The sequence below is a fragment of the Cryptotermes secundus genome, unplaced genomic scaffold, assembly GCF_002891405.2.
Source record: "Cryptotermes secundus unplaced genomic scaffold, Csec_1.0 scaffold584, whole genome shotgun sequence".
Lineage (NCBI taxonomy): Eukaryota > Metazoa > Arthropoda > Insecta > Blattodea > Kalotermitidae > Cryptotermes > Cryptotermes secundus.
This window is the reverse complement of record NW_019735468.1, coordinates 1495173-1518304: the sequence shown is the minus strand read 5'-3', so window position 1 is coordinate 1518304 and position 23132 is coordinate 1495173. Positions and strand designations below refer to the sequence as shown.

Below are 23132 nucleotides of genomic sequence, written 5' to 3'. Positions count from 1 at the left end.
CCCCCCCCCCTAACTTAGCACACTACATCATGGCCTTTATCGCTCTCAACAATCTCGACAGATATGGTAGCATCTCTTCCCTCAAGAGAATCCAACTAGCCACACCAGTTCTTCGTCATGTCATTGACGTCAATAGCCTGTCTCCAACCTACCAGTTCTTCTTGTCTACAGCACTTCCTAGTGCTATTGACCTCAAGGTTCCTGGATTCTCTGGCCGTTTTCCACCTCCCTTAATCAACACAACACCATATATGGTCCTAATCGCTCCCCACTGCTCCCATTGGTCCGTTCTCCCTAACTACTTTGTATATAATCAGCCACTTTCACATCCTATCACCACAGCTACTGCTCTCCGCATTCCAAGCCATTCAACTGCTCTGAAGATGGAGGCGCTACGTTCCTCCGAAACGTCGGCCAAAACGAAGAATACACGGTGCCTAAACCCAGAAGACAACTTTCTTCATTGTCATCGCCGTGAAAACCTCAAAACTTACAAAGTTTCTACAAGTTTATGAAGTGGAAAGCAATGCTGAAGTGCCAATTCCGATTTGCATTAGAACAAGTCACTGTTTCCAAACAAGAAAAATGATAAATCACGTGCACCATGATGCCATGCCCACAAACTTGTGTGACAACACAGGTCACTCCCTGCAAATCTTGTAACAGGCAGCCAAGCATCTAGCTGAAAACCATCACGTAAACAGAACAAGCAGACAGCCAGGCAGATGAGCGAATTCTTTACCTATAACGGGAGAGATGGCAGCACAATCTAAACGCTGCCTCGAGAAGAGAAACTGCAAATTTGCCCACTTTGGTGTGAACAATGCTCAGGATCCTGCAAGTAATGGTCACTACATAACACCATGGTGTCTACCTACACAGTAACCGTCATGAAATCAGAATGTTTCATTAATGCTTGTATGAAACAGTTTTGGGTTATATTCTTCTGGTAAAAGGGCATTGTAACTCCATTACAAATCTACCTTTGTCATCCTTGTTATACACATTGTTCCATGTGATATACAAGGTGTCTGTGATGATCAATACAGCATTTTGTGAAATTTCAATTCATTCATAAACTTGGTGACAGTGAACCTTTCTTCATATTTCAAAAGACTGAATCGGAACATGCAATGTCATACTACAATCATGAATTTAACCAATTCACATTTTACCAAACTAATGCTGATGACCTATATTGAAGTTAAAATGATCTTAGAATATACAGTCATGGTCTAATTTAAGGTGCTATTCCAGCATCTCCCTGGCACATATAACCTGTATGGATAGTCACTGTTCCAGCCAAGATTTGAATTGGCCACCTTCTTAACACTTTGCAGACCGGACGCATGATATCATGATTTTAGGACACGTTAGGTTGTAACACACTATACCTTGCTCTGCCGCCACACAACTGAAATGAATACTGCATAATAAATCTTTGGAATGTATGCTAGGTATTCAGTAACTTGACCTGGCTGGCTAGGGTCCCTACTCCAAAAGAAAATAAACTTTGCCACTTCCAACTGTTTATGTACCAGGCAGGAAGTTAGTAGAGGGGAATATGTTTCCAGGACACAAGTGGTTGAAGGCAAAGCGATCTCTCTGACTCCTTTTCCTATGAGCGATCTGATTGCCTTGTGGGGGAGTAGTGATTAGTGACTCAGACAGTGGAAGTGACAGAGGTCAACAAAGAATTGTGGCCAAAGATAATAAAACTGAAAGTTTCCTTGTGGCTTATAAATTGTGCATTTTTGATTCATTTTTGGTTTACAAATATCTAAACCGATTCAAAATTGAAATACAAAGCATTTATGATGAATGTGGCAAAGGTTTGGGCTACAGACCAGATGGTGGCGGCAGAACCAGAGTCAGACAGATGTAGTGTGATCTAGCCCATCAACTCCCACCCCACGCAGGCCTCATGTGGACATCCCTGGGCGACTCTCGGGGTGATATACAGAAACATACCCTCATGAAAATTGTGAAGAGTGAAGATTCCAAGGGGAAGCGTCCTTCTAGGCAATGCCGTGTTCGCGCAGTTCACAAAAAAAGGACTATGACTGTCTACATTTGCAAGTGTGTAATGCCACTTCACAAAGGGGAATGTTTCCAGAAATATCACACTCTCAAGCACTTCTAGGAGCATTGGTAAGTGTTCTCCAAAAATTTTAGTTCATAAAATTAATTAGGAGATTTTATATTAATTTTTAAAGTGAACAGTGCAGAAGTTATGGTAGTAGGTATAAAAATGCCTGTCCCCAGGGTGATTTAAATATTTAAATCACCAGTCCACAAAGTGTTAACAGAAGTTGGAAAGTCAGAAACACTATAGCTTAAGCCTACTTACTCTGTATTTTTAACTTTTACTTATGGTTTATTAAATTATGCTGTCAGCAGCTCAGTCTGTATAGTATGTAATGGTAAAATGATTAATGGATGATGAATTGGAAAGGATACAGAAAGAAGCAGTGAAGCCTTAATTTCAGGTAATATCCAGGCAAATGCCTGAAGAAACCAAGGGAAACCATGCCTCTATTAGAAGAGTGCATTCTAGCCGAGATTCCAATTGGCCATCTATCAAATACAACTTTGAAGCACTACTGCCTGAGGCAACTTGCTCAGTATACAAAACGACAACGTGAAGTAAACAGACATTATGGAGATCAAGGTGTAGGCAGAGATATGACAACTCAATGTCACAATAATGTGTTTATATGTATTCTTTGGTGTTAAAATTTAATGCAGTCATGTGCATTCACCATTTGGTACTTCTTTTTATATGTGTTCAAATGTCCCAAAGATCCAAGATTTATTGCCAAATTAAAAATACAGTGTTCAGTGTTCCATTTACACACATTTTTTATTAATTAGTTTAAAAGTCTAGTTAATATAAAAAAAAAATGCTCCAGACTAAGCCCTCATTGTGATGCCTTTAAACCTGTTCTGTGTTCAAAGATGGGGAGTTTTGACAACGCTCTCTACAATTTCAGGTCTAAAAACAAATATTTTACAACTTTCAGTCTCTGATTGGAAAACACTATTCAGCAATGAAGAAAGCAGTCTTCTGGGATTTGGCACCGTGTATATGTGGTGTTAACCGACGTTTCGGAGGAACGTATCGCCCCCATCTTCAGGGTTGAAGAAGTATAGGTAAATCTGCAAGCGACAACACGCTTGACACGGTCTTGACCGTGTCTCACGGTGTTGTCGCTTGCAGATTTACCTATACTTCTTCAACCCTGAAGATGGGGGCGATACGTTCCTCCGAAACGTCGGTTAACACCACATATACACGGTGCCAAATCCCAGAAGACTGCTTTCTTCATTGCTGAATAGTGTTTTCCAATCAGAGACTGAAAGTTGTAAAATATTTGTTTTTAGACCTGAAATTGTAGAGAGCGTTGTCAAAACTCCCCATCTTTGAACACAGAACAGGTTTAAAGGCATCACAATGAGGGCTTAGTCTGGAGCATTTTTTTTTTATATTAACTAGACTTTTAAACTAATTAATAAAAAATGTGTGTAAATGGAACACTGAACACTGTATTTTTAATTTGGCAATAAATCTTGGATCTTTGGGACATTTGAACACATATAAAAAGAAGTACCAAATGGTGAATGCACATGACTGCATTAAATTTTAACACCAAAGAATACATATAAACACATTATTGTGACATTGAGTTGTCATATCTCTGCCTACACCTTGATCTCCATAATGTCTGTTTACTTCACGTTGTCGTTTTGTATACTGAGCAAGTTGCCTCAGGCAGTAGTGCTTCAAAGTTGTATTTGATAGATGGCCAATTGGAATCTCGGCTAGAATGCACTCTTCTAATAGAGGCATGGTTTCCCTTGGTTTCTTCAGGCATTTGCCTGGATATTACCTGAAATTAAGGCTTCACTGCTTCTTTCTGTATCCTTTCCAATTCATCATCCATTAATCATTTTACCATTACATACTATACAGACTGAGCTGCTGACAGCATAATTTAATAAACCATAAGTAAAAGTTAAAAATACAGAGTAAGTAGGCTTAAGCTATAGTGTTTCTGACTTTCCAACTTCTGTTAACACTTTGTGGACTGGTGATTTAAATATTTAAATCACCCTGGGGACAGGCATTTTTATACCTACTACCATAACTTCTGCACTGTTCACTTTAAAAATTAATATAAAATCTCCTAATTAATTTTATGAACTAAAATTTTTGGAGAACACTTACCAATGCTCCTAGAAGTGCTTGAGAGTGTGATATTTCTGGAAACATTCCCNTTTGACAATTGGACTCTCCAAACCCACGAAATTTTAAAATTCCCGTTATTTCCTGAACACACTTCGTACACGGTGCCAAATCCCAGAAGACTGCTTTCTTCATAGTCACCGCCGTGAAAGCCTCAAATCTTACACTATTCAGCAACATTACACAGCACTATTATTTACAGATTTGGCCACATTATATAAGGAAAAATGTACAGCATTTGGCCGGGACGATATGTTTATTACCTCTTAAGATAACTTACTCAGAAATACGAAGGCCACGACAACCATAGGGCTCAGCTGTAACAGGAAGACCTCGGGCACTCTCCACACTCAACTTGATGCCACGCTGACCATCACCAGTAGGTGGAATCTCCACCAGTCGAATTGAATGCGGCTTGCGAACAAATGGAGTTCCTGACGTCTTGCTCAGAGGCTGCATCTGTCGTTTGTAACATGGACCACTGTAACAAAAAACATAGCTTACATGGTACTACTGAAATCAGGATACTGTAGAGAAAAGAATGCATATTAACATAGCACACATGACGACAATACATTCCTCATAAAACTATACTCCGTGGCTTGAGCCTGCAAGCTAACTTTATTGACTGAGCGACCACCGCTTGTCAGCAAAGTTAGTGCCAACGTTTGCAGATAAAGGGTGTCACGTGGCCAGCATAACAAATCCCCACGGCCATTAATTTCGGTTTTCTAAACCGGAGCAGCCATTTCTTTGAAATAGCTCCTCATTTATCCTCACAAGGCTGAGTGGACCCCATTCCAGACCCACTATGTACTTCTCAGAAAATCTGGTAGCGCCGGAAATCGAACTCGGGACCTCTGGATCTGTAACCAGGAACTCTTGACTACTAGGCTACAGAGGCGGTATACACATTCCTCATACCTAACCTAAAACTCATGTTTGTGAAACAGATATATAGTCAACTGTTTATTGCCCATGTCATGGATATAACTGCCCAGTCACCACAGGTGTATTAACAGACACCAAGTGCCGAGTGCAGAAACACATTTGTATGAAACATGCTATAAGACCGTGAAATAATGAATTCTTTTATGTGGCCAATAAATTTAGGTTTTCTTTCTGGTGCCCCAGCCACTAAATTTAGGTTTTGTTTCTGGAGCCCCAGTCCACGTCAGAAGTTATGTCCTTCATAAAGATTGTTGTTGTTTTTGTTTTGTTCCCCCCCCCCAATTAACATCACCTCATATCATGATTACCTCAGTGTGGCCCTGTGCAGCTGAAACATGCAGCATAAACACTGAATGTACATATACTTTAACGACATTTTAAACATTTAATGAACATTTTAGTGAATTAAATGTGATTCAGTGTCCTCTGAAATTTAAATTGTTGCATTATACATGGACAACAAGACTATAACTGATACCTCAATGCAATAGGATGCTCAAAAATATAATATCAGTATTAAGTAGAGAAAGTGAAGCTATGTAGCTTACTTCACTAGCAGTCTACCACACTAAAATATGTTAACACTCAGAAAAATCAGTATACATTTAAAAAGAACTACAGTGGAACCTCTCATAACGAGTAATTCGTATAACGAGCAGAACAAATTGTAAAAAAATGACTCGCTTAACGAGCGACGTTTTGCATAATGAGTGACGAGAGGGGAAGTCCCAGATTGTGCACTTCCTATATCAGTCTGTGTTTAGCACTCGTTCCCCTAGCATCTTAGTGACGCTTGTGATAACACATTTTTCCAAACTTGTGTTCAGACATATTATTTGTGATTTTTTGTGCAAAGTTTAATAACCCTTGCAAAAATGTTCCCTAAGAAAAAGCCGCAAAAAGACAGCCATAAGAGAATAAAAATAACTGTAGAAATGAAACGTAAAATCATTGAAAAGTGAGAACGAGAGAACGAGGTGTGAGCGTGGCTGATCTAGCATGCACATCAATCGGTCTACATCAAGGATTTGCACTATCCTCAAGAACAAGGACAAGATTAAGGAGACGGATGCTTCAAAGGGAGTGACAAGAATATCTACGCAACGGTTACATATTTCGACGATGTTGAAAGGTTGCTCGTCATATGGATTTTTTTGTTTTCTGCAAATCGAATTCACATTCCAGGTTGGTTCATTCCGCATAGAAGAAAATATGAAGATGATTCACACTCATTAACAATGTATATATAATTTACTTGGAATAAACGTTATACATAAAAATTGTTTGAGTATTTTATTGACATGGAATGCATTATCATATTTTACATTAATTTATATGAGAAAAATTGTTTCACTTAATGAGTGTTTCGCATTACAAGTAAGATTCTGGAACGAATTGTGCTCGTTAAGCGAGGTTCCACTGTACATGGTTGCTGTTCAGGCAAATATCTTAACAATGTACTCTAATTTGTTAGCGTATAATATATATATAGTATATACTTTGAGATCAGGTTATTTGAATGCATAACAATCATTCCATGAATATTCAAGCCTAAACAATAACTGATTTTTTGTTCATTTCATGATGTTTTGTTACCTGTATAGGTTACATTGAAACACAAACATATAGCAAACACCTGCATAAAAGGTCACATTTAAATACAAATATTTCAGATGACAATACTAACCAGTACAGTTTGGAACGTTCCACGAGAGCATAGGACTCTCCATCCCCAATGAAGCCACCACATGACGTGCAGCAGAAACATTCAGGATGGAACTTGTGATCTCCAGCCACCATCACTGGCCCTGTGATGATCTGGAAGAATGAAAGAACTGCAGTTACCCACTTCCATCTCCATCTTTAACCTTTAAGAGTCGGCATTTAAACCCCCCATGACTGCGCTGCTGCCGGAGTTAATTTGACGTTGCCCTTTTAATATTGTAGACTTTCAGAAAAAACTACATATTTTCCGTTCTATGCAGCTTAGATATACGAACTAAAAACCGCCTGAAAGAGAATGAAATTTCCTACAATATACCTATGGCAATTTGTACAAATAAAAATTAACTGTGATTGTTGTGTCATGAAATTCAAAATACTCTCTCTATTATATGTGTAATGAAATTCCAAAAGACTTACCCATAATTTTTTCTTCAAATTTGAGACGTCGTTATATCCAAAATACATTGACACTATACACCAAAATGTTTGGTCAGACTGTACACGAGTTTCAACTCGTTGCGTCGTGTAAGTTTACGCTACTATAGATACTGCGTGCGGGAGCGCGGGAAGGCAGAGGTTGCTTCAGCGCGTTGTGAAGGTCACACAGACCTCACTTCTCATACGCTGGTAGACAATCTGGTTCAGTCTCTCGCTTAGCGAACAAACAGGAAGTTATTGTTTCTATCTGGCTGGCCGGACAGTGTTGTCAATGTTCAGTTCCAGATGACTCAATGAAAAATCTTGGCTTCCCCAGAGAAACAGTCCGCCACTGACTCACAAGCTGATAATTCAGACACTCACTAAACACGTCACACTTCCTTGAGTGCTACAGAAGCAGTGATCTGCCGGCACAGAGGAATGTTGGGTCAGCTTTTCTGTGAAGAAGCTTCCACTCTGTTTGGCTGACCAAGTCACAAACAGTCTTACCTACATGTAAACGAAATCGAACCCAGTGCCATGATGAAGGGTTTTATTGTTCAGAGCCAACAACTGGACCTCTGACTTGAACTTGCGTGTGTTTGTTTTGGTTTCAAACTCAACGTATAACCGTCAGCACTTCTAAAGTGAGCATGTGTCTTGCGTCCAGTATACTGGACTTTCGGCATCTTCGAGGTCACAGGTACCGTCCGGTATACCGGACTTTCGGTCGTTAAAGGTTAATGGCATTCCACAGCTATGGTTTTACGCATAATGAGGAGAAATAAGATTATGCATGTGAAGTACATAAACATTCATTTCTATAATGAATCAAAGAAATGATTAAATGTCAGGTACACTCAACTCTTGATTATCCGGGATAATGGTGGGGGTGGAAATCATGATTAATCGAAAACCCAGTTCAGACAAATTTTATTAAAAATAGTACTGTAATACTGTACCTTCATAATACTATAGGCCTACCTGTATTTAAATTTATTCAACCTCATTTTTATGTCATCTCATGGAATTTTTAATACTTTAGTTAGTTAATTAGTTATTTCAGTCACAGTCTTCAACAACATCCAACACTTTTTACGAATATTCACACTTAACACTTAAAAAATTTAATATTGTCGTTTACTTTTTCGCGGCATTTTCCTTTTTCTGTTGAATACTTAACACAACATGCTTCCTTTTAGACCCTGACATTTTGCTAACGCCCTTGAAGATCGATACAAAGAAACTAACTGGGGCAGTGTATCTGTACTTGAAACTTTCCACAAATCCTTAAATTCTTTCACCCTTACCTTAGAACATTGTGTTAGCATAACGGGACCAAAAAATGCAGAGCTCAGTTCACACTAATGCGAAAATAGTGTTACAACTCACCATGTGAAACAGAAGTGAATGAATATTAAACATATAAGCCTCAAAAAAGCCCCGGTAGCCCCGGTTAAGCCGCAAACCAGTTTATCCACCCCTGGATAATCGAGAGTTGAGTGTAATTAATTTTTTATCTTGTAATATTGAGGTTTTCACGGCGGTGACTATGAAGAATGCCATCTTCTGGGATGTGGCACCATGTAGATCTTGTGTAAACCAACATCTTGAAGGAATGTATCGCCTCCATCTTCAGGGTAGAAAAATCTGTGAATGAGGAGCCAGCATCTGCAGCCACCTGCTGATGCTGGTTCCTTGCTCCCAGATTTTTCTACCCTGAAGATGGAGTTGATACGTTCCTCCAAAACATCGGTTTACACAAGATGTACGAGGGGCGTTCAAGTTCTAAGGTCTCTGATTTTTTTTCTCAGGACTGGGAGAAGATAGACACATGCGGTTTAGTTTAAAATATGTGTGTACTCTTTGTGAATGCGTGACAGAGATTGCAGCACTGTATGGCACACAGAACTCTAGTGGTGGCGACGAGAGTGAGGAGTGTTTTTGATACTTAAAATGGCGACGTTTTCGTTACAAGAACAGCGAGTAATCATTCGTTTTCTCCACTTGCGTGGTGCGACACCCATTGAAATTCATTGCCAGTTGAGTGAGACATGTGGTGATGGTGTCATGAATGTGAAAAATGTACGTTCGTGGGTGCTACACTTTAAAGAAGGCTAAATGTCGTGTGACAACGAACCAAAACAATCTCGGCCTCGCACCAGCCGGTCTGACAACATGGTTGAGCGGGTTGAGAAAGTTGTTTTGGAGGATCGCCGATTGAGTGTGGAAAACATCGCCTCCAAAGTTGGCATTTCCGTGGGATCTGTGCACACAATCCTGCATGAAGACCTGCGAATGCAGAAAGTGTCTTCCAGGTGGGTGCCACGAATGCTGGCGGACGACCACAAGGCTGCGCGCATGGCAATTTGCCAGGCGATGTTGACACATGATGAAAGCATGAATGGGACTTTCTTTTCATCAATTGTGACAATGGACGAGATATGGATGCCATTTTTCAATCCTGAAACAAAGCGCCAGTCAGCTCAGTGGAAGCACACGGACTCACCACCACCAAAAAAAATTTTGGGTAAGCGCCAGTGCTGAAAAAATGATGGTGGCCATGTTCTGGGACAGCGATGGCGTAGTCCTTACTTATTGCATTCCAAAGGGCACTACGGTGACAGGTGCATCCTACCAAGATGTTTTGAAGAACAAGCTCCTTCCAGCACTGTGAGAAAAACGGCTGGAAAAAGCTGCATGTGTGCTCTTTCACCAGGACAATGCATCAGCACATCGGGCATATGTGACGCAGCAGTTTCTTCGTGAAAACAACCTTGAAGTGGTTCCTCATGCTCCCTACTCACCTGACCTGGCTCCTAGTGATTTTTTGGCTATTCCCAACGATGAAAGACACTATCCGTGGTCGCACATTCACCAGTCGTGCCGCTATTGCATCAGCGATTTTCCAGTGGTCAAAACAGACTCCTACAGAAACGTCTGCAGCGGCCATGGAATCATGGCGTCGACGTTGTGAAAAATGTGTACGGCTGCAGGGAGATTACGTTGAAAAGTGACAGAAGTTTCAAATTTTTAGTATGATTATTGTGTGAGAAAAAAATTGGAGACCTTAGAACTTGAGCGCACAATGTATATGGCACCACATCCCAGAAGATGGCATTCTTCAGTTATTTTATCTTATCCACAATGTTCTGACAAAAACAACAATAATGGGGCAACCCTTTAACCCCAGGAAGATTCCTGGTACTCATTTCTGTTAGATGTCGAGTCGACTCCAGGGCCACAGTGCGGCTGGAAGGATTAGGTCAATTGAAAAACCCAATAACCTCATCAAGAATCGAACCAGTGACCTTCCAGCTTATAGCATAGTGCCTCAACCAACTACACTACCGCATGCCCCTAACCAATTTATAATGGGTCACAAAAATCCTTCTGTGAATATTATGAAGTGCACCTGTTTCATGTCAGTGTACAGCTTTAAGCATCTTTTCTTCTCCATACCTGTCCACAATCCTGGCAAGATTCTCCATATTTTGTCCAGTAATCATCTTTACAGAACAGCAACCCATCTTTCTCAAAATACCAACTTGAGAGTGATGCATCACATGCTGAACATCTACAACCAGATATTTTTAATGTTAACAAAAATAGTTAAATTACACATGAAATTTAAGACTGCACATTCTGTCAGGCCATATACATGCAAATATTATCATTAAATTCAATACAAGGTATGGGATTATCAGGTTTGCCAATATCAATTGTGAAAATACTGTCATGTGTAGAGGGGTACAGGTTCTAGATTGGATGATTGGATTTATTGGCACTTCGGTTACAAGTTCTCTTAATCACACTCAATTATAACACTATTGCTATTTTACACATTTACAGTTCATCACTGCACACGCACTAGGATTCTCTGTCTTCACTAGTCACCTTCTGGCAATGGATCTAAACACAGAAACTAGCAGTTACTATAGGATTCTGACGATGGTGTATAACACACTGATATATTGGGTTTTTGGACTTTATCCATCGTCCTCGTTTTTAAGATAACTAATAAAAACACGACGTTTCGGAAAATGGATCTGTTTCCGTCCTCAGGTGAAGGAAAACACCTATTCTGTTGGGTCTGTTAGAAAGAGTTAGCCTCAATCACTGGATCCAGTGATGACGGAAACAGATCCAGTTTCCGAAACGTCGTTTTTTTATTAGTTATCTTAAAAACCAGGACGATGGATAAAGTCCAAAAACCCAATATAACAGAAACTAGCATTTCAAATCATTATGAAGTCTTCCTCCCATTTTGTCTTCAATCACTCTGAACTCCTCTGTCCTGATCTGTACTCTCAACTACTCCCAGTCTCTACTGCCTTCTCAGTCTGAGTATGAGTCTTATGTATTGTCCGACGGTCAGTCAGCCAGTCTGTCTAGGAATAAAGCACCCATCTCTGGCTTAAGACAAGATCTATTACGCTGTCAGACAGCTGCAGTTTTGTTGATGTGAGATGTTCTTCCTGATTAGAGGACGGGTCTGTCATCGGCAATTGCTGCTGGTCCTCGTGAGCACAGTCATTCTCAGTTCCAAGTCCCTTATGACTCGTGACCACATTCTACTGTCTCAGATTCAAGACTTCACTTTTTTGTCACGTCCTACAACTCTGAGGTATTTGACCCCGCCTCCACATGGGAAGAGGCAGAAATGTCTTATAATTCTTTGCCATGGACTCCACAGAAAACACACGTCACACGTCAAACTGCGAGTTCATTGATCATGGTGCGGATGACAAAGAAAACACAGCCTCATCTATTGTTGTGTGTTGGACTGTTTACGTGGTCACTGCCTGGCAACGTGTTGATCAAATCCGTTACAATATATATGAGCATGCCTATCTCCCACAGGCAATGAGAGAGGTGGGCTTATAATGTAAGTGAGGTAAACAAAAGTTGAAATAATGAACAGGACAGTCAAACTGAAGACTGGACTGAGATGTTAAGAGGAGATACTGCTGTAACCAATGTCCGAGTAATCTACCTATATTACAAAACTTTCAATAACAGAAGAGAAGTTTCAGTCATATGAATGATGTCCAGAACAAGAGGGAGTTACCATACAGAGATTTAAGAGCCACTTACTTAAAGCTACTTACAGCTAACTAAATGAGGTACAGCCATACTTTGGTTGCTTGTAAGTGATCAGCTGTTCAAGTTATTCCCTGCCTTTTATGGAACCCAACAGTTCCTTGCCATGTTCACAACAACCTGTCACTGGGCCACTGCCAATTGAATTCAGTTCACAACTCACACTTTACAATCCTCCCATGTATGCCTAGATCTCCTTGTGGTGTCCTCCTTTAAGGTTTCATAACTTAAATAGTTTATATGCATTTTTCACTGCCCATATGCATGCTACCCTTACATCCTTAACTGGACCATCCTTAAAAAAAAAAAACTCTGTGGCCTGTTGTCCACAAGCAAACTATACCGACCGCGCGACTGCCACTTGTGGGCAAAGTTAGTGCCAACTTCAACTGATAGAGGGTGTCACATGCTCAGGGCAATGGATCCCCATGGCTGTTAATCTCGGTTTTCTAGACAGGAGCCACTATTTCCTTAAAATAGCTCCTCAATTACCCTCATGAGCCTGAGTGGAGCCCATTCCAGACCCACTACTTCTCAGAAAATCTGGTAGCGCCAGGAATCGAACCCGGGACCTCTGATCTGTAGCCAGAAACTTTGACCACTATGTCACAGAGGCGGTCAGACCACCCTAAACAAAGTATAAATAATTCAAAGTAAAAGTTGTAAGAAGAGATAAGAGTCAAAATGGCTTGCAAAATTATTATATAACACAGAACAAAATGTCCATGGATAACAATGAAATCTTTCAAGTTCTAGAACTCTTTATCTTATAAAATTAATTAGACGCCAAGCAAGGCAGTGCATAAAATCATATCACACTAACACGCTAAATATCTGGCAGGATGATGGAAATCATATTCTTGATAAACCAAGATGGAGGATAAAAACTATCTGCACAATGAGCATGGACGTTTAGAAATAAAATCAGTACAATGAAAATGAATACAACCTACATTCAAAATGAGCAGTTTTATAATATATTAGCCTTATAACAAACTGCACTGTTCACATAAGAACACACGGCACAAATGATAGAAAAACGGGGGAAAACGAAGGTCTTGCAAGCTGTAGCTGTCACATGTGATGATACCAAAACATTATATCAACAAGTTAACTTTGTGTTATGAAAAATGCCCATACATAATGAACAGATAACAATTTGATAAAATATACCTGAAACATTCCATATGCCATTCCTGATTCAATGCTTGGATAAACTCTTCCTCATCAAGAATGTTGAGACACCCAGCGCACACAGATTCAATGGATGCCCCATCTGTCGCCTCCTCTATAAAATGAAGGGTTATTGGTTTCAACAGAATATATCAGTTCATAAAAAAGAATATACAACTCAAGACAATCTAAATACATGACTGACAATACACATTACTCCTCTTAAGCTATAACAAGAAAGATCAAGGTAACTTCAATGTCAGTTCTGTGAAACTGACAGCCAAGTTCGTATGAGGAGGTATTAATGATGATGTAATGAGTTAATAAATGGAGTCTATATTCTTTAAAATATTTATCAATGGTTTCATTATTATTAAAAATTTCCTCAAAATAATATGGCAACCCAACACTGGACGCCCACTCATAAGCATAGTTTTAAAATAAAATTCTTTTCATGTACACAACATAAACGGAAATACAGCAGAGCTTCTCATTTAAACAAAACCATATTCACAGGGTGACAATAATTACTCAGTTTTATAACACCATTATCAACTGCTGTACCATTTGTAGCAGTTTCTTCCATTATAACAACAGACACATTACAACCGGAAATTATCTCGAACAAAGCGGAAATAATCAGTAACATCAGTAATATGAGAAATCTCACTGCACATTTCTATGACAAACGTACGCTAACACACTTGTATCGCTTGTATCTACAGATTAGTTACGCAGAGATATGCAACTCTACGCTATTACTGGGTAATGGCCCCGTTCGCTACACTTACACTACCGCCATCTATTATCCATAACTAGGAGTTACATGATATACTTCATTCTAAACATACAACTTGCAGTATTCATTAAGTGTGTAAGATTCACCCGGCTCCTCCATTATGTGAACTAATCACAACGATGTCAATTTATTTACGCAATTGGTAGGAAACGTGAACAAAGTATGAAATGAGAGCCAAGAACATAGTCGGTAAAATGAATCCCTTCTCTCAAATAAGCTGTGCAAAAATTTGATCATTACCTACTGATTTATACCTTTTCAACTTTTCATTAGGAATTTCTACATAAAAAGAAATATGCTTTTCTCACTGTGGCAATTTAAAGCACACTGGGAATTTGGTGCATTGTCTTGGGTGCAAATACATTCTTTTGCAGGAAGAAATGAATCCATGAACTGAAGTTCAATTTTGAAGCCACATTTCAGGCAGGATACATCAGCAAATACCATTTGGTTCCAAATTACAGTAGCACTCCTATTTAATATACCTTGATTTGAAGTTTATCTTCATTTAACATTAAAGTTCAATAATACCAAGTAAACAATCTAACTGTTAAATAACCTCCATTTAAGATTTTCTGGAGTGTATGTTCAAATTCACTGCTCCCAAAAAATCTTAAATGGTTGTCTCACTGTAATTACAGAAAGCTACCAAGGATTAACTCAAAAATACTGTAACAAAGACCTTAACATATCTGTCATCAAAGCAAATTAGTATACATACATACACATTTGCGTTTCAGATTATTCACAAATGTGCACAGGCACAGAATATAAAACATGACAACAAGCCAACAAGACATTGGAAGCATGTACATTCACAAACAAAATCACTAGCATATATAATCCATACTTGTCAAAAAAAAACACATAAAATTGTTAAAAGGAAATACAGATTGCAGCAAATACACATACAATAGTTAAAAAGCAATACAAATTGCAACAAGTACACATACAATAGTTAAAAAGCAATACAAATTGCAACAAGTACACATACAATAGTTAAAAAGCAATACAAATTGCAGCAAGAATATATGAGCACAGCCAAGGACATAGAGTTAAATGAAGTGTACACTGTCAGACACCTCTTGACAGGTCTTGACAGAAAAGCAGGAATTCCTCAACAGTATAAGAAGGGTTTTGAAGCAATACATCCTTTAGTTTCTCAATAAACTGTTTTTTATCATGTACCAACTCAATTAAAAAATCAGGCAAACTATTAAAAACTTTTACACTCATACAATAGACCCCTTTTTGCCTCTTTGTTAGATGCGATTGAGGAACATGAAGGTTTCTAACTTGTCTTGTTGATTTACCATGAATTGTATGATTAAAAGTATAATGCCCCAGATTGTTTACCATTAGTATCATTAAAGATAAAATATATTGAGAAGCCAATGTCAAAATTTTTAATTTTTTAAAAACTGTTCTACATGATTCTCTGGGTTTCATTCCCAACATTATCCTGATGGCCCTTTTTTGTAAAAGAAAAATCTTCTTAGCCTCCCACGAGTTTCCCCAAAATACTATCCCATATCTCATAATTGAATGAAAGTATGCATGGTAAATCATCTTTAGTGTTTCAATATTGCTATACAATTTCATGTTTCTTATTGCAAAGCATGCCTTGCCCAATCTGGACAGCATCGATTCAATCTGTGACTTCCAATTCAGGGTCTTATCAATTTCAATGCCCAAGAATTTAACGTGGGTTTCCTGATGCAATATCTCATCATTAAACTTTAAATGTATAGACATATTATCTCGATTAGTTGTATCAAATTTTACCACTTTAGTTTTCTTCAGATTTAGAGACAGGCCATTAACTGCAAACCAACGGCTTAAAGAATTCAACACTAAGTTAGACCTTACTTGGATTTCATCAATATCAATACCAGACACTACTATGCTTGTATCGTCTGCATACAACAATAACCTATCATCAGTATTTAATGCTGATGACAGGTCATTGATATATAAAAGAAACAGCAAGGGACCCAAAATCGAGCCCTGCGGCACTCCATATTCAACAATCTCCCATCCTGAACAACATTTTTCATTCCCATTAGTATACAATTCCACTCTTTGCCTTCTATTTCCCAAATATGATTTCAACCATCTTAAAGTTTTACCACCAAGTCCATATACAGCCAACTTGCTCAAAAGGATATCATGCACCACACAATCAAATGCCTTTGTCAAATCACAGAATATTCCTAATGAAAGACAGCGTCGTTCCAAAGTTTCTAATATATGATTAGTTAAGGCATAGATTGCAGATTCTGTACTTCTATTTTCTCTAAATCCAAACTGAGCAGATGAAATTAGATTATTTGTATGTAGGTGCTGCTTTATCCTATTATACATCGCTTTTTCAAATATCTTGGAGAAGATTATTAACAGTGATATTGGTCTATAATTTGCCATAACGACCTTCTCACCTGTTTTGTGTAAAGGTCTTACTGACGCAAATTTCATTCTATCGGGAAAAATTCCACGTTCAAGTGATGCATTAAGTATATGTCCAAGTGGTTTACTTATTTGATTAATGCTATATTTTAATATTCTGCTAGAAATACCATCATAGCCTGTAGAATTTTTCGATTTTAGTGTCTTAAGTATATTCTTTATTTCCACCTCAGTTACGGGTATTAATTTCAGTTCAGGTAAGTTATCATACTTAAGGTTATTTAATAATTTAATTGCCTCACTTTTATCAGCATTTTTTGTTGCCAAATTCTTAGTTACAGTTATAAAATGTTTATTAAATATTCTCACTAATTCCTTAGGATCCGTTACTCTACTTTCTCCCACTTGCAATTCTGTTACTTTATCTGAGACCTGGTTTTTTCCGGATTCTTTATTAATAATCTTCCAAGTTACTTGTATTTTATTTTCTGAATTAATTATTAATTTTTGATAATACAGTCTCTTTGCTTCTCTTATTACTCTTACTAGTATCTTACAATATCTTTTATAATATAACTTCAAACTATCATCACTTGATTTTTTAACTAAGATGTATAATGCTCTCTTATGCTTACAAGATATTCTTATGCCTTTCGTTATCCAATTATTAGAGTCTTTCTTTTTTTTATATACTATGGGAAAGCTATTTTCAAAGATTGATAAAAAAATGTTGTGAAAGATATTAAATTTCATATTTACATTCTCTTGATTATAAACTTCTATCCAATTTTCATTCTGTAAAGCCCGTTGAAAACATACTATGTTTTCCTCATTAATGTCTCTATATGCTCTAACATGATCACTTTGCCTCATCACCAGCATGTCTCCAAGTATCAGAATTTGCCCATCGTGGTCCGAGAGACCATTTATAGCAGAACAAACTTGGAATTTGTTATAAGCATTCTTGTCTATAAAAAAATGATCAATCAATGAGACAGAAGTAGTACTTATTCTAGTTGGAAACTCAATTATTTGTGTTAAATTATAAGTATCTAATAAAGCTTGTAATTGTACTTTTTTACAGTTTTCACTAAGGTAATTTATATTCGTATCACCACAGATTATTGGTTCCAATTTAAGGCTTACTAGATATGAAAGTGTGGAATCTAGCCGCTCGATAAATTGACATATATCTCCATCAGGCGCTCTATAAATACATAAAATACATAATTTCCTATTATTTAAAATTATCTTTACAGCACAGACTTCGAAAACCCTTTCCATACTTAAATTTTTGAGATCTAGCTCTTGATATGATAAATCTTCTTTAACTAAAATACATACTCCACCATTCTGACACATGTTACGTGAGAACCCTGCTGCCATTTTATATTTTGTCATAGAAAATATGGATAACTCGCTTATACTCAGATGGTGCTCACTGATACATAAAATATCAGGATAATTACATGCATCATTTAGAAAAATGTCTAGTTCTTCTTTCTTATTTCTAATGCTTCTTATATTCTGAAAATAAATTACAAGTGAAGTCCACTGCCTACTATTATCCACCTTATTCTTATTATAAATCATTCCCATAAAAAATCCTTATTTCTCGTAGTTGGGATCTTTCGTCGCCTTCTCGGAGGAGCAGTTTGTTCTGCTACTCTGGCTATCCTCTGCTCATCCACGGAATCTGTTATTCTATCCTTCTTCCATTTTAGTTTGATCGGCATTTCAGCTTGTGTTTTCCTCTGTTGTATTTCAAATTTTTCTGTCAGCAAAGTTAAAAGCTTAACACTTAACATTTCACGGAATATATTTAATAAGTCACAAAAGTCTATATTTATTGAAGTACAAATACATACATAATGCACACAATAGTAATACACATTTTTTTTAAATACACAGTAAAGTCGTCACAGATTAAACAACCTTATCACCATATAAACATTTGAGCAATGAAATGTTACTTATTGTAGATATTATTGTATCTCTGACAGAACTTCATATACACTCTACTTTTTAATACTCAACATAACTAAACTTACAATCTTTAAGATTAATGAGTAAGGTAAAAATATGTTAAAATTATTTCTTTTAATCAGCTAGTGATATGTTCCCACATGTACTTGACTATACCTTATCATGAGTGCTGGGAAGGAATGAATGAATGTATTCATGGAAACCATATGTTGAACCAAACAGTCCACTTAAAAAAATCCTGAATGAAAATAGTAAATTAGCACAAACATGGAAACACATATGCAAGATTTGAGGTTTTCACGGCGCTGACTATGAAGAAATCAGTCTTCTGGGATGTGGCACTAACATTAGTCTATTAGCACCTGCTTAAGCTGGTTCCTCGCCCGCGGATTTTCTTAATTTTTCTTCTACCCTGAAGATGGCACCACATCCCAGAAGACTGCTTTCTTCATGAAAACACAGTTTCACACGTTCCATCTGGAATAACATTCTTTGTAAAGTATTTACAACTATCACATACAATAAATGTTCATAGAAACATCATTCATTATTTTAAATACTTCCAAAATGTTTATACAAGGGTCTATATGTGTCAAAAAGTCACAGCTTCAGAACACTTCTTAGCAGCAGAGCTGCCCTTATCACTGTTGACAGTACAGTATATCTCCCTGACATATAAAATTAACAACCATTCCTAGGAAAAACGAGGTGAAATGTTGATAAAGTATCCCAAAAAAGATTGCTATATTATTTTAATGTTCAACTTCATTATTTGGCTCTGCCAAACTAGGCACTGACCTTGATATAGTTGTGTTGTGATGGTTTTAATAAAGAAGTTGTATATTATAACACAACAGGATCCATGAAATGAAAATTATTTTAAGGTTGTTAATATTGGTACAATTGACATCAACTACTGTGCATGGAATGAAGTAGTGATGTTTTTATATCATATAATTAAAAAGAAATTACATTATTATTCAAAGAATACTTTTAGACAATTGAGCAAGTTGTGGTTTTGTACAAGGCCGTACAGAAGAAGACGTCATGGGATATCATCAAGGTTGCCACCTCTCTGGTATTCAATCCACAGTTGGTGGCTTTAGAATTTGAATGATCTCTAGTTTTTCCATACAGATCTACACACACATATATATATATTTAGTATACAGAAAAAAATATCAATCAACACTTTTAATGCTATGTTTTATTGCAAGTATTTTTCCCCCACTGCTTAAGATGAAAAGATGTATGTAATGATATGAAATGATTTAATAGCACTGGTAAAATACCATGCTTTACTGATGAAACACTGTGTCAGTAACAGACGCCAAGCAATTATTGCATACAAACAGTCATGCTAACCTTCTCTGTTTTTTGCAAAGATATGTGTTCAGACATAAGTGCCTCAACAACAGCATTAAATCCATTAAAACTGTAATACACTTTTCAGTGGAGTACATAGTGCTTTGAATCACATGAACAGTAACATTAACATTAAAATTAGGTCTTCAAATTGAACAAACACTGTAGGCAAGATTGTACTGTGGCAAACATCCTTCTGGTTAACAGCCAGCAGTGTAATGCAGTCCTAGCATGTCCAGGTAGCAACTCAAATTAATCTGAAAAGTAAGTAGGCTTATGGTGGAAAAGCATAACAGGGACCCCAACAATTTCAGAGACAAGGAAGACAAGTTGGAAGACAAAACATGGTTTCAAACACCACAACAGCTTAATTACAATCAACTTCTAAATCTAACTGCACTGTTAGCCACAGGAATGGAATACCAATTTAAATCTTATTTGCGACAGTATAATAATATTGCTGTGCATAAGATTTTACTTACTTTCAATAATTTAAAATTGCTCAAATGAAGATATTTCAAGCTAACACAACAAAGACTGCTTCTGTCCTACACAAAGTAAGTTCCCCTGTCTCTTTACGGCAATCTTACCAACTTATTTAAATCACACTGAAAGCATATATAATCAACAGCCTAACAAAACAGTTCCTTTATGCCATGCTATAAAGGAACATGTCACTTATCTATGATTACATCAAATCAAGAAGAACTTAATATTAATTAAAATTATAAGCTACATTTTGGAACAAAATATGTGAGAGACAATTGCAAAAATTCTTAGATTAATTTTAAGCAGCTAGTATCATCCACAGAACTCGAAAAGAATGAGCTACTTATTATGGTGGCTTCCACCAATAATCTTGTCACGAAGTGTGCCAAACGTTCCCTGCACCTGTCGCAGCTGGAGGCGTAATGAATCAGACAGCTGCTTTTGTAATTGCTGCACCTCAGAAATCTCTCTTCGCAGGTTTTCATATTCTTTTTGCACTTGGTTAACACTCCGTAGGAGCTTCAGCACAGACACCTGCAAGACAAGAAGCCAATGAATAATTGTTTCTCACAATATTTATTGCATTTAAGACATGAAACTTGATAACTTATACAATTCATCTGTTATTATGACAGATTTTGATGGGAACATCTGTTGGCAGTCACTTGAGAGTGTAATTAAGTAAGTTCCATTAAATTTACATTGTGATGGGTCTAGCAAGTCAAGAGTTTGCTGGCAAAAGACATCACAATTAATGCGTGCTAATAAAGCACATCTACAGGATCACACTGTAAAGTTGTTCCAAAGAAATGAAGTAGGTGTATTATTTGAGGGAATCGCTAACACTGGATAGTTAAAAAATAAAATCAGGCACAGAACCAAAGTTTAGGAAGAGGATTAATTCTTTATTACAGATTTTGCTCAGTAAAACAAATGTATCTGTTCAAAAACCACCTACATCTTTGAGCACACCAAGGTTATGTTTTGTAATACTACTTTTTTCCTACAGTTTATTTGTAAAGCCCCCAAAGTTATAATCTTTCTTCTAACCTGTTTCTTTCAAATAGAAATAAATAATTTTCCTGGGGAGTAAAGCACGGCCGGCGCGTAAGGGTGACAACCTTACCGCCATCTTTGAGCCGATTGTCTAGCTAATGTGGGACCCACAACGTCTCACAACCCTATGGGCCTTCACGGCCTGTTACAGGGATAGCTTTACTTTGCTTACAAATTTATTTAGTTTCTTTCCATACCTCTGTTGGTAGGTCACTGGCATCAACATGCACAACTTGCTTTTCATATTGGTCTAACTTCCACGCTATCGTATCCAGCGTGCTGCCGGCCTTTTGCACCTTTAATAAGAATACAAATATTGATTCACATTCTCTTACTAATTATCTGCAAGTAACCATAAACGTTGAAGTTACTCTGTAACGTTATTCTCAAATGGCATTAGATATCTAAACTGATACATATTAACAACGTACCGATTCTTCTAATTGTGCAACTGCTGCTTCCATTGTATTCCTGATCGTTCCTGATTTAACAAAACAAATTTGACACAACACGGCCGATTATTATCAACGAGCCTCAACCTTTCAATTACAAAGCTGACCTCAAACCTGTGAATTCAGCTATATGGATAACACTGTCGATTGATAGGCGGCCAAAGTTTTGACGTCAATATGCAATCCACGGATCATACAAGACGACCATATACACGAATCAGAGAACTGTAATTTGAAGCTTAAAAAAAAAAAAAAAGTGGGCATTGTTGTGCTCCAACGGTGAATTGACCAACTTGGAAAACCGAAAAAGACACATCCATTAATTATGCTAGAGTAGGGTTCTCCAAACTTTTCGAAACGCGGGCCACATTAGGGAATTCAGCACTTTCAACGGGTCGGATAAAATGAGAAATTAATAACTCTAGGTATATGAATTTTATTGAAAGCACAGAATTTCATAAACTAAATACAAAGTACGTGAGAATAAATTATCATATATTAATGACAACAGACAATAGCGGCAAATGCTAATATTTTCATCACAAATTATAATAAAACAATTAATGTGAATGATGGAATTCTTCTGCATTCTTGAAATCTAATTAAATTGAGGTGATGATGATCTGTTACAATTAAACTGCACCACTGCAAAAGTCTTGTGCACAAGACGGTTAGTAACGAACTGCTCGCGCTACCTACATTGCCACGAAGTGACACTGCAGGTCGAGGCCGTACAAGTACGAAGACCGCGCAGTATACGGTCCAGAATTAGTAAAGTTCTGAATAATATTAATATTAACATAATATGCAATATCAATATATTTTAAAAACAATCTTAATTAATGAATTGGAAATCTATGAAAAAGTAATTTTTTTTTACCAGTAGTACTCATTAGAAAATTAGTTCAATTTGCGCATTTCTGCACAATTCTTTGCGGGCAGGATAAAATCACATCGCGGGCAG

General features: G+C 37.3%; 2 protein-coding genes across 4 annotated transcripts in view; both read right to left on the bottom strand.

The window, feature by feature from the left end:
• LOC111869391 (LIM domain kinase 1) overlaps positions 1-15300 on the bottom strand; it is a 37438-nt gene extending 22138 nt beyond the window's left edge. The window contains exons 1-6 of one of the 3 annotated variants that reach the window (XM_023860892.2): positions 14147-15300; positions 13616-13730; positions 10802-10916; positions 6885-7015; positions 4527-4727; positions 743-835 (exon numbers count right to left, since the gene is read on the bottom strand). In XM_023860892.2, the coding sequence (XP_023716660.1) occupies positions 743-835; positions 4527-4727; positions 6885-7015; positions 10802-10916; positions 13616-13730; positions 14147-14264 (773 nt within the window). In that variant the 5' untranslated portion in view covers positions 14265-15300. The remainder of the gene's footprint in view (positions 1-742; positions 836-4526; positions 4728-6884; positions 7016-10801; positions 10917-13615; positions 13731-14146) is intronic. The other 2 variants (XM_033753403.1, XM_023860893.2) reach the window with 2 other exon arrangements.
• Positions 15301-18641: 3341 nt separating this feature from the next.
• On the bottom strand, positions 18642-22307 carry LOC111869368. Its single transcript, XM_023860849.2, has 3 exons — positions 22148-22307; positions 21914-22012; positions 18642-21194 (listed from the first exon to the last, which is right to left on the bottom strand). The coding sequence occupies exons 1-3, from the start codon at positions 22178-22180 to the stop codon at positions 21000-21002; spliced, it is 327 nt and encodes a 108-aa protein (XP_023716617.1). The 5' UTR covers positions 22181-22307; the 3' UTR covers positions 18642-20999.
• Positions 22308-23132: the final 825 nt, after the last annotated feature.